At 47.8% G+C, this 12227-nt stretch overlaps 1 protein-coding gene across 2 annotated transcripts in view; it reads left to right on the plus strand.

Annotated features, from left to right (window-relative positions):
• The window catches only part of Trpv3 (transient receptor potential cation channel subfamily V member 3), a 29640-nt gene extending 17705 nt beyond the window's left edge, over window positions 1-11935 (plus strand). The window contains exons 9-17 of one of the 2 annotated variants that reach the window (XM_059269499.1): window positions 301-459; window positions 1110-1211; window positions 2421-2494; window positions 5800-5965; window positions 8455-8521; window positions 9746-10020; window positions 11141-11253; window positions 11441-11520; window positions 11838-11935. In XM_059269499.1, coding sequence (XP_059125482.1) covers window positions 301-459; window positions 1110-1211; window positions 2421-2494; window positions 5800-5965; window positions 8455-8521; window positions 9746-10020; window positions 11141-11253; window positions 11441-11520; window positions 11838-11935 — 1134 coding nt within the window. The remainder of the gene's footprint in view (window positions 1-300; window positions 460-1109; window positions 1212-2420; window positions 2495-5799; window positions 5966-8454; window positions 8522-9745; window positions 10021-11140; window positions 11254-11440; window positions 11521-11837) is intronic. The other variant, XM_059269501.1, reaches the window with a different exon arrangement.
• The last annotated feature ends 292 nt before the right edge of the window (window positions 11936-12227 follow it).

Raw genomic sequence — 12227 nt, forward strand, 5'->3', positions numbered from 1 at the left:
GGCTCAGGAGACATCCTAAGGTCACAGGGATGGATACTGGAACCCTTTCTAGTCTCCAGTCCAGTGTGCTCTTCCTGCCAGAAGCCTTAGTGCCCCCCTCACCCGCCCCTGAGCATTGACTGCCCCAAAAAGAATCATGGGAGCTGGAAGTTACCTTTCCAACATTTCCATCAAATCATCCATTGCTCCCGATGACTGGAGCATTCTGTCACTGGCCCTGCTGACTCTGGGCTCCTGATGGGCCCTTTGAAAATGGTCCTTCTCTGCCTGCCTCATCTCCACGGGGTGTTCTATCCCCAGAACCGGCATGAGATGCTGACCCTGGAGCCCCTGCACACGCTGCTGCATATGAAGTGGAAAAAATTTGCCAAGTACATGTTCTTCTTGTCCTTCTGTTTCTATTTCTTCTACAACATCACCTTGACCCTCGTCTCTTACTACCGTCCCCGGGATGATGAGGTACGGGAGTCCTAGGGATGGGGTGGTGGGTGGAAAGGTTTGAGGTGGAGGATCTTGGAAGTGTCTCACGTGGGGATGGAGAAACTGAGGCCCAGAGAGGCTAAGGGATTTTCATGGTGTCGGTCAATTATTCTCCAAAGTTCTCAGTGAACAGAACAGTTAGCCAAGCTGTGGGTGAACAGATCTAGGGTGATGCATACTGGGAACGAGTTGGGGAATAAGGAGCTCCAGGCCCTTTCAGGCTTTCTATGTGGGTCTAGAATACACTGTATCTGCCGTGAGGCCCACAGGAAGTGGGTGGAGGAGAAGTTACTTTGCCAAACTTCCCTGCTACTCTGGGCCTCAGTTTCCATCTGTTAGTAGAGTGCAGAGTCTCAGCTTCATTGAACTGTGGAAGGAGGTCACATTGAGTGTCTGGTAGTGGATATGGTTAGAAAGAACCATGCAATGGGTTGTTAGCAAATAGAACATTGTCCCTCTCACTGCAAAGTTCTGGGTTCTCACTGAGGGTGGGCCAGGCAAGGCCAGGAGATGGGCCTCTGGTCCATCTTGAAGGCCTAGCATGCATATACAGCCTGGTTCCTCCCGAGCTGGTGTTGCCCTTCCCTTCCCATTCCTCATCTTTACCATTCTCTTCCTTTCTTCCTCAGGACCTCCCACACCCTTTGGCCCTGGCACACAAGATGAGTTGGCTGCAACTGCTAGGGAGGATGTTTGTTCTTATCTGGGCCACGTGCATCTCCGTGAAAGAGGTGAGTGCATTTCTATACCCTTCTAGACTGCCCCTTGAGGCCAATAAGGTGGGAGCAGGGCTGGCTTCTGCTGCAGCCTGTATTGCTACTACTTAGGGGTTTCAGGAAGGTATTTCCTTTCTAGGCCTTAGATTCCTAAGTTATAGTACAGAGAATAATGAATAAACCAGGCCTATTCTATCTGCTCCAATCCCTCCTCCGTTCATCTGTTGAGTTGTCCATCATGTACATATCCTTCATGCCACTCTGTGTCTATCATTCTTCCTTCTTCTTTTTTTGGTTTTTCGAGACAGAGTTTCTCTGTGTAGTTTTGGTGCCTGTCCTGGATCTCACTCTGTAGACCAGGCTGGCTTCGAACTCACAGAGATCTGCCTGGCTCTGTCTCCTGAGTGCTGGGATTAAAGGCGTGCGCCGCCGCCGCCGCCGCCGCCGCCGCCGCCACCGCCGCCACCATTACCACCACCACCCGGCTCTCATTCTTCCTTCTTGATTCTACCATCTTGTCACCTGCCTTTTATCATCTACCCAGTCACTCATTCATCCATTCCAAATCCGACACAACCCCAGCATCATACTTCTGGTTTAGCCAATCATTTTCCCCATCTGTTGGTCCATCCATCCATCCACTCGCTCACTCATGTACCTTCCTGCTTACCCTTTCAACCAGCCGATGGATCAACCTGTAGACTTTGAGCCCTTTGTACCTGGGACCCTGGAAAGTGTGTGTGACAGGATGGAGGGAGTTGGCCTTTCTTTAGCTCAGCTTGCTAATGGGCACAAGCATTTAGACTGTAAGGTGGGTCAGAACAGTGTTTAGAGGGAGGGAGATGACTTGTCTGGGAGTGGGAGCAGGGATGGAACCTTTGTCAGTATGGTAGGACAGGGCAGGGAGGCCATGAGAAGCAGCAGGCACAAAGGCTCAGAGGCTGGAAAATTAGGCCACATTTGGTGGGTAGCTATAGTAACTGTGTGGCTTTGTGGTTTGTGGGCTGAGGATAGGATAAGAGTAAGAAGCCTGTGGGAGGGGTCACCCTCACGGAGGGGTCAGTGATGTTCTCCAGGCACAGGCCAGCTTCCATATCCCACCCCTGGACTCTGGCTGAGTTGTCAGATACAGAGTCCTCCCAGAATCCCCACTGGGGCAGTATTTCCTAGAGCCTTGAGTGAGGGCAGGAAGGGGGTTAAGCTTGTCTTTTCTGTTGACTCCAGGGCATTGCCATTTTCCTGCTGAGACCCTCCGATCTGCAGTCTATCCTGTCAGATGCCTGGTTTCATTTTGTCTTGTAAGTAGGTCCCTTTGGTCACAACTCATACGAAGGGCTGAAGAATCTGGAATAGGCCTCCAGCTGTGCCGCCATGTCTAAGCATCCCCTTATCATTATGGTCCAGAGACCCCCTCTGCCTCTTCTAGACAGAGATGCATGGAGATACCTGTGAAGAGGATCAGGAGCTCTTAGGACAGAGCCTGTCCTGATGGCAGGGGAAGGCTAACTCCATCTCTCAGAGTCCCAAATGGCAGGCACCCCAGAGAAGTAGAAGCTTGGGCCGTCCTATTAGTGTTCACACACAGCAGTGTGTCAGGGCGGTCCCTTCCAGCCTCAATGATACCTCAAAGTTGCCATCCGAGACCGAGGTTGGTCAGGACTAGAAGGCTCCTGAGAAATCAGGCTCATCTAGAGCCACCCCTGGAGTTCTTGGAGCAGGGTAGTAAGTCATATACCATGATGCAGTGCCCCAGCTGTGTGAGAACCCCAGCTGTTGCTGTGTTGATGGCCCTGGGCCCCAGCAAGAAAGCCCAGCTTAGCAGCCTCTCTGCATGAAGTCATATGCAGCTGACACTGAAGGATCCTCTGACACCCCCCATCCCCCCGCCCCGCCGTCACCCTTAATGAGCACAGGCAGACCCAGCCTGGCTCTGTGGTAATGTCATGGAGGCCACAGCTGAGGATGAAGAATGCTGGTTCAGCTGTGGCACACTATTGATGTCTCTCTTTTGAATATGTAGGAGGTGGATGTTTCTAATGTGTGTGTGTGTGTGTGTGTGTGTGTGTGTGTGTGCACATGTAAGCACACCAGTGAATGGGCATACACATGTGTGCCTGTGCACGTGTACAGGAGTGCATGTGTATGTACGTAGGTCAGAGTTTGATGTTAGGTATCTTCTTCAATCATTCTCTGCCTTGTTTTTTGAGACCCTTTTCTTTTTGAGACATGGTCTTTCACTGAATCTGGAGTTCCCTGATTGTCTAGACTGGCTAGTCAATAAGCCCCAAGGATCTGATCCTTGATTCTCCTATTTCTGCTTCCCCATGGGCTGAGATGGTGAGCACTCACTGCCACACCTGGCTTTTTCACATGGGCGCTGGGGATCTGAAATCAGGTCCTCATGGTAGGTTTATGCCAGCCAAGCCATCTCCAGCACCCACCTAGGAGTTTTATGAAGTGTGTACCGGCTCTAGAGCAGTGGTTCTCAACCTGAGAGTCACGACCCCTTTGGGGAGTCAAACGACCCTTTCACAGGGTTCACCTAAGACCATCCTGAATATCAGATATTTACATTACAATTCATTACAGTAGCAAAATTACAGTTACGAAATAACAGTGAAAATAATTTTATGGTTTGGGTTACCACAAGATGAGGAATTGTATTAAGGGTTGCAGTATTAGGGAGGTTGAGAACCACTGATCTAGAGGTATGAACTGAGTTCTTCATCCACCAAGGACAGGTTCAGTAAGTGGACAGGCCAGATAGACACTGCCTCAGGATGCAGGGCACATGTGTGCCTGCCACTGTTGAGAAAGTTTGATAGCTCCAGAGAAGACATATTGACATAGTCTCTAGTCCTAGTGCATTACGTCCTGCTCTTCTGCTTCTCCTTTGTTTTGTTATGGTAGAGGAAGGTAGGGCCAGCCTTCCTCACCCAGTCCTTAGTGCGGTTCATCAGGCCTTTGTGCCTCACTTGCGGGAAAAGCAAGCTTGCTGCCGCCTGAACTTGATTAGATACTTTGTAACTGTGCAAACACTAGACGCACAAGAGTATTTTCAACTAGGTGTCTGCGAAACTGCAAGGGTGGGCAGTGTTTAGGAGGATGTTTTCATCATGTGTGCCTGTTGTATGCTATACTTATTGTTTGGAAAAGTTTCATATATAATACATTTTCACCAAATCCAACTGTTACTCTCACCCCTCCACCACCTCTCATATTCCTCTGCCACTTCCCCCTCCCGATTTCATGTGCTCCTTTTGTGTTTTTGGAGACAGGGTTTCACTATGTAGTTGGCTCAGAACTCACTATATAGACAAAGCTGGCAACCCCCCAGGGGCTATACCACCAAAGAAAATACTCTCTCTCCCCCAACAGCCATCAACTGCCAGTATCTCCTCAGCTGTGGGTGGGACTTCGTGGGCCCCTCCCCTACTCATGCTGGGAATTTTGGTTGCCTTGATCCTGTGCAGCTCTTGTACATGCTGCCAGAGCCGCTGTGATTCTGATATATACCAACCCTGTCAGAAAACACTGCTTTGCAGCAGGCCTCCTCAACCTCTGGCTCTTGTAATCATCCCGCCACCTCTTCCACAATGATGTATCACATAAAAACTAACATCTTTAAAATACTTTAAAAATATTTATTTAATTACATATGTGTGTGTGTGTGTGTGTGTGTGTGTGTGTGTGTGTGTGTGTGTGTGTGTGGTGTGTGTGTATGCAGGCAGGGTGGAGGGCACATGCCATCATTGAAGTCATGCCATATATGGAAGCCAGAGGACACCTTCTGTTCTGTGAGTTCCAGGAATCAGACTCAGGTCATCAGGCTTGGCAGGAAACACCTTTACCGCTTCAGCCATCTCACTACCCCCAAAGCCTCCATCTTAACCATTTTCAAGCGCAGCTCAAAGCTGTGGCGTATACGTGGTTGTGCACCCAGCCTCCAGCTTGCTTTTCTTCTTGTAAAACTGAAACCCTATACCGAGTGAATCACAACCCCCCTCTGTCTTCCCCTCTGGCAACCACCCTTCTATTTTTGGTCTCTGATTTTGACCACTCTGGGTACTTTTCACATAAGTAGAAAGATGGTAACTGTCATTTTATAACTGTCTTGCTTCATTGAGCATACACCATACCTTAAAATGATAAAGGAGTAGTAGGCTTTGGGAGACTTTAAAATTATAATTAATTTCTGAGTATGAATGTTGGAAGATTTGTAATTTTTATTAAAAATACACTATTTTACTAAATCATTACTCTACCCTAGTGTTTCTCACATCTATGTGGGAATTGTAACCATGTAGGTGATTTCCAAGTCATCCGGCCTGTGGGCTGTATGCCAGAGTCTGTTGGCATCCTGGGTATGTATATATCTATTTTAAGTCCCTGTCATGTTCAACCAGGCCACACTGGCCCTGCCTTGCAGCTAGTGATGTGGTTTACACAGCATCAGACCCAGCTGAATGGATGACAGGCAGACTTATTTGTCTCATCAGCACCAGCCTCCAGGGTGACCCTTGAGAAGTTAGGGTTTGGGGGGATGAATGTTTCTGCCTGCTGCTGAGAAGTAAGGCCCTTGTCTCCTGTGTCTCCTGAACAGTTTTGTCCAAGCTGTGCTTGTGATACTGTCTGTCTTCTTGTACTTGTTTGCCTACAAAGTATACCTCGCCTGCCTCGTGCTGGCCATGGCCCTGGGCTGGGCGAACATGCTGTACTACACGAGAGGCTTCCAGTCCATGGGCATGTACAGCGTCATGATCCAGAAGGTATGCTGGGAACCGTGCAGACAGCCCTTTGAGAGCAGAGCTTCCCCTTTTCAGATGCAGAAACTAAGATGTGGAGTGATAATCAGTAATCCAGCACTTTCTCCAAAATGCTACAATCTTCATTTGGTTTTGGTCAGATGTTAAATGTCTAGCCCTTAACTGGGCTTGTTGGGCATTGGATAGGAGTATACTTTATGAAGGAAATGTTTTGACCCTTGAGCATCTGGGAAAATATCTAACAATTGCCCTTTTTGATATATGTGCGTGTGTATGCCTGCATGAATGCATAGACAAGTGTATATACATTGCATAGGTACATACATACAATAGTCATACTTTTTGCTCTGTGAAGGATGTCACCAGCCTGCGGTTGCAGTTGACAAATGAGCGCTGCTCCTGTCTGACCTGAAGGCTGGTTGATGTTTTACTTTGTAAGCAGTGATGTGAGATGAAACACTGGAGACTTAGCCTCGAGCTTGTTAGTCAAGCTGAGAGCAACTGCTTTGCTGAACCGGGTAACTGTTAGCAGGCACCGGAAGGGTTGATAACATTCCTGTGCTAGTCATGATGGAACAGCGAGAGACCGCCTATTCTTAAAAATGTCATATTTTAACTAATGTTTTGAAAATTTCATACATGCATACAATGTATTTTGATCATATTTACCTGACTCCTCTGCCTAACTCTGCCTAACTTCTCCTTCTCTCACCCACCCCTCTTAATTTCATGTTCTCTTTTCTTTAAAAAACCCACATATATATATATATATATATTTATATATCCACATATGTATATAATACATAATACATAATATATATATATATATAAAACCACAGACACAGATACACACACAGACACAGACACACACACACACAGACACACACACACACATACACACACCCCTAATGATTCCAATCTGTGCTGCGCATATACTCTTGGGTGTGGAGTCACTCTTGGGTGTGGAGTCATCCACTGCAATGTGATCAACTTAGTCAACTTAACAAGGCCCGACTCTTAAAGAAAAACTGACCCCTTCTCCCCCAGAAGCCATCAACTGTCCATAGCTCCTCAGCTGGGGTCGGGGCTGGTGAGCCCCGCCCCACTCCATGCAGGAATGTTGATTGGCTTTTGTTCTACAGGCAACAGTTGCAGTTCATTGGCACAGTGGTCCTAGCATGTCCAGAGGACACTGTTTCCATCTGCTCTTCCCTGACCTTTGTTCTTACCATCTTTTCGCCTGTTGTCCCACAGTGGTCCCTGAGTCTTTAGGGGAGGGATATGATATAGATGTCCCACTTGTGGCTGAGCTTCCACAGATACTCATTCTCTGTACTTTGTCCAGTTGTGAGTTTCTGACAGCCCACATTTTAAAGTTTAATCTGCCTTGACATTTTCTGGGTCATTGTCTTGAATCTAGATGTAGACATCCAGAAAACAAAGAACATTTTGTTGGTAGGATTTAAATATTTGTAGCACTGCCAGTTTTCTTGGAATAAATATTCCTACTATGGCAGACTTTCAGTTGCTGACATGTCAGTTAACACAGTTGAGAAGAGATGTGCAGTTGCACATTATTACATAGTATTTCCACTATCTGGTTACAATAGCTACAAATAATCCCCCAGACCATAGATAATTGCCTAGTGTAGCAAAATAACCAGATAATTCTCAATTTTAAATATTTATTATCTTATAATGTAGCTTAATTATAAATTTATGTGACTAAAATTTTATTTTGAGGCAGGTTCTTAATATAGCACTCAGGTTGGTTAGACGTTCATGGGCTTCATGCCTCAACCTTTAGCATGCTTGGGTTATAGGCATGCTCCACTATGTTTGACTTACATGATCGAATATTTTTGCGATACATTTTTTCTTATTATTTATTGAGCTACATTTGAAAATTTGTGTTCATTTAAAGTGTAGAATTAGGTATAGCTATATACTGTGAAGTGATAATCAACTTCAACTTAGTTAACACAGCCGTCAGGTCACATAACTACCATTTATAGGTGTTAGAACATTGCAGACCTCTGCTTTGGGCACACTTCAACCACACAATCTGGTATTTTTCATGAGAGTCCCAGAACTTATTTATCTTACAACTGAATGTTTGGCTCAGTTCGTCCTAATGGCCGTGGTCACAACACTCATGCAAATTCAACCATCAGCTCTTAGAAGTTGGTATGGGATGGCTCTGACATGCCACTGCCCCCAGGGAGGCCCGGATGTGAGACTCCATAGAGAAAGGCACAGGGTGACTCAGACTGTGACCTGGGAGGTCACGTGAGGCTGAGGGAAGAGATGCCTTGGGAACAAAACAGGAAAGAAGGCTTCCTGTTGAGGTGGGGCCTCAGCGGAGCCTGGGAGCATCAAGGGATGAGGAGGGGATGGAGAGGGCCAGAGTGAAGGCAGGTTAGAGTGGGTAGCAGGGAGCTGGTGCACAGGCACTGTGTGCTCACGTTGGAATCATGTCCGTTTCTTTGCAGGTCATTTTGCACGATGTTCTGAAGTTCTTGTTTGTTTACATCCTGTTCTTACTTGGATTTGGAGTAGGTAATTGCTTCACAACCAACAGTCACTCCCGTGCTCGTACAGCACTTCATCTGGAGGGCGGAATGACAGAACACACAGCGGCCTCAGCAGCGGCCATTGCAGTACTTGCCACATCGGTGTTTGCCAAGCAGAACCTTTTTTTCCCCTTCTCTCAGCAACTTGACCAAGTTGGTGTCATCACCCTTGACTCCATGGATTAATTCATGGCTGTCACTCTTACCCATCCAGCCTGTGGTTTCCCCAGACTTTCACATCTACCACAATTTGAGATAGGCTCAGTAGATGTCCCCACCCATTCTACAGATGGGGAAACGAGAGCTCACAGAAACTTGATGGGTTGTCTTCAACAACTAGGAGCAACCTAGTGCACTGCGGTAGCTTCCTCTGGCCCTCCACAGCTTGTGACTCTCATGGTTTGCTTCAGATATCTCTGTGAGAGCTAACAGTTTGTGGGGGGCCAGAGATATGGAGGCGCTTTTTAAAAATCCAGTGGGAGCAGCATAACCCAATATTATTTCTGACCACTGCACAGACAGATGGCATGTTTTTCTCTATATCAATTTTGTGAGGTTTTTTTCTTCATTCAGTGATGGTTGACTCAAATTAGGCAGCTGCTCTCATCTGTCTGATGCCTTTTCTGGGACAGATGTTGCTTATTTATTTGACCCTTCACCTGTTCGCTTTTCCCTCCATACATTCACTCACACATGAGCCGGCTCATTCATTCACACATAAGCCCACCCATGCACTCACACCTGAGTCCACCCATTCACTCACCCAGCAACAACAACAACAACAAAAAAACGGCTGTGGTGTGTTGGAGAGAAGAGAAAAGCAAGCCCAGATCTTGTTCACAGGGAACTCACAATACAGCATTAAGAGGGGATGCAGGTCTTGGGAGAGACCGCTCAGGCTACATACAGTCAGAACCTTTGTCTATAGAGAGCCAGGGTCACACACAGGGTAAGTGGTAACCCTGATAGACTGTGGATGAGTGGGGGCCAAGCTGGGGTACAGGAGGGGAGAAGAGGGTGGGCTTTAGTGGACAGGAAGGGCTTTCTGCAGACTGGATGGGAAAACCAGCCTCATTAGGCTTCTGGGAAACCCGAGATGGGATGGAGAGGAGGAGAGATGGGTGTTGAGAGGTCAGAAGGAGGGAGGCAGCAGAGTTCTCTGAGTAGCCAGCCAGCAGAGAGCCCAAGACCACCCGTTTTGTGCCCCCAGCGCTGGCCTCGCTGATTGAGAAGTGCGCTAAAGACAAAAAAGACTGCAGCTCCTACGGCAGCTTCAGCGACGCGGTGCTGGAGCTCTTCAAGCTCACCATAGGCCTGGGCGACCTGAACATCCAGCAGAACTCCACCTACCCCATCCTCTTTCTCTTCCTACTCATCACCTACGTCATCCTCACCTTCGTCCTCCTCCTCAACATGCTCATCGCCCTGATGGGGGAGACGGTGGAGAACGTCTCCAAAGAGAGTGAGCGGATCTGGCGCTTGCAGGTGAGCTGAGCAGAGGCCTCTATGGGGACTTGGCTCAGCACTTTGTCTTGAGGTCTTGCACGGCCATCAGCACCAGTGGATCTGGGGTGCACCCTGAGAATCTTCTTAAGCCTTACTGTAGGTTCTTTGAGAACAGGGTTTCTAACAACAGCACATAGAGGGAAATGCAGACTTTGGGGATGCTTTATTCATTGTTACCCATGACATGTGGACATTGAAAGGTGACCTCAGAGCTTAGTCCTCCCTCAACTTGATGTGCCATGCTTTGCTGACACCTGTGGGAGGCCTGCCCCTTTCTGAACAGAAATAGAGGAGGAGTGGATGGGGAGGGAGAGGGGAGGTGGTGGGAGGGAACAGAAGGAGAGTAGGGAGGGAAAACTGCAGTCGGATTGTAAAATAAACGAGTTAATTAAATTAATAATAATAAAAAAAGAAAGGTGACCTCAGGTTGAAGTAGGGGAAGTAAGAGTCTGGAACATGAAAGTGCCATTTCTGTTCTGTTCTAGCCTGGGCTTCTCATTTCTCACCCCTGAGAACAACAGCTCACAGTGTGGGTCCTGTGGTGATGACCAGATTTGTGAGCTGACTAGAAATGATGCTGCGTAGGAAGTGGTTGTTGGAAGTAGGGGTGTAGGAGGGGAGCATCCCTTCAGATATCTGCCGAGCTGCCTGCAAGGGAGGGACACACAGGGAGAGAAGCTTCTGTTTAGCACAGAGGGTTCCAGTTATCAGAACCTTTTTAACTAGTATGTTAAAACTGTGGGAGACTGGACACATAAACGGGAAAACTTCCATGGAGTCCAAGCCTGGGGGAGAGTGTGGGAATGTTTGACTTCTGAATACTTGCAGTCCCAGGACCCCAACATTTCAGTTAGGAGGCTCCTGATGTCCAGATATACTCTTTATGTCAAGCTTAAAGCAATTTAGCCATCTGTCCCCAAGTTTCTCCTTTCTCATGTTTGAATTCTGTAGACTACCTCAACCATCAAGACCTATGCATTAAGCATAAGTGAGGCTGGAGTGAGCTCTTAGACGGGGTACCTGTGGGTATACCCTCCTCTGGAGCAGGGCTCTTGGAGCGGGCTTGGAGAAACCAGTTTAGGTTTCTTTATCTCTCCAGAGAGCCAGGACCATCTTAGAGTTTGAGAAAATGTTACCAGAATGGCTGAGAAGCAGATTCCGCATGGGAGAGCTGTGCAAAGTAGCAGATGAGGACTTCCGGCTGTGTCTGAGGTAACAAAGAGGGAAGGGCTGTGGGGCAGTAGTCTTTGAGGTAGGCAGGGTCAGCAAATGGGAGGTTGGAGCATCCGCATATCTGTGACAGTCAGAAGAGGGGCTATGTAGAAATTGGGACACCCCAAATGTGTTTGTTTACTGAGATGCGATCGTGAAGTAGTGATTACCATGGCCACACATGCAGGATCAACGAGGTGAAGTGGACGGAATGGAAAACACACGTGTCCTTCCTTAATGAAGATCCAGGGCCCATAAGACGGACAGGTACTATTGCTGGGAGGTGGTGTGAGATCCTCTTTGTAGACCATGTGACTTCATGTGAATCAAGACCAAGAGCCCTGGTTTTCCTACCTGTGAAACTGGAGGTCCTCCTCAGCTCTGACTCTCTGTAGCACTATTTAGAACAGCTTTTGAAAATTGAGTGGTTGGGGGCTGGGGTGTAGCTCAGGCCTTGGGTTCAATCCTCAGCACCACCAGGAAAAAGGATTGCACTAACACATAGGAACAGGGCAGAGTGATGTACTTCTAACCACCCTCTCTCTCTCTCTCTTTCTCTCTCTCTTTCTGCCCCTTTCCCACAGCAGATTTGAACAAAATTCAAGATTCTTCCAGGTGCAATAGTAAAACCACCCTCTATGCATTTGATGAACTAGATGAATTTCCAGAAACATCGGTGTAGAAGCATGGCTTAGAGCTGGTATGAACACCGTGGTCTGATGCTGAGGTGCTGTGCAGAGTGCTGAATTAGAAGCAAAATGCTCCTCACACTGATTGGTGGCTGCTGAGGGGCAGCTGTCAGGATCTGAAAGGAAAGCACCTTGGGTTTTGTGATGTGAGGGAGGTGAGTACAAACTGGTGACCAGCGGCCCTGAGTCTGGAAGTCTCCTGAAGTCCAGGGTGAGGCACCTGCAGGTTGGCTCGGCTCCAAGACACACGTGCTGGGGAAGGAAGAAGGAGATGGGGTCTGAGGA

Source organism: Peromyscus eremicus, chromosome 8a (genome assembly GCF_949786415.1).
Source record: "Peromyscus eremicus chromosome 8a, PerEre_H2_v1, whole genome shotgun sequence".
Taxonomy (NCBI): Eukaryota; Metazoa; Chordata; class Mammalia; order Rodentia; family Cricetidae; genus Peromyscus; species Peromyscus eremicus.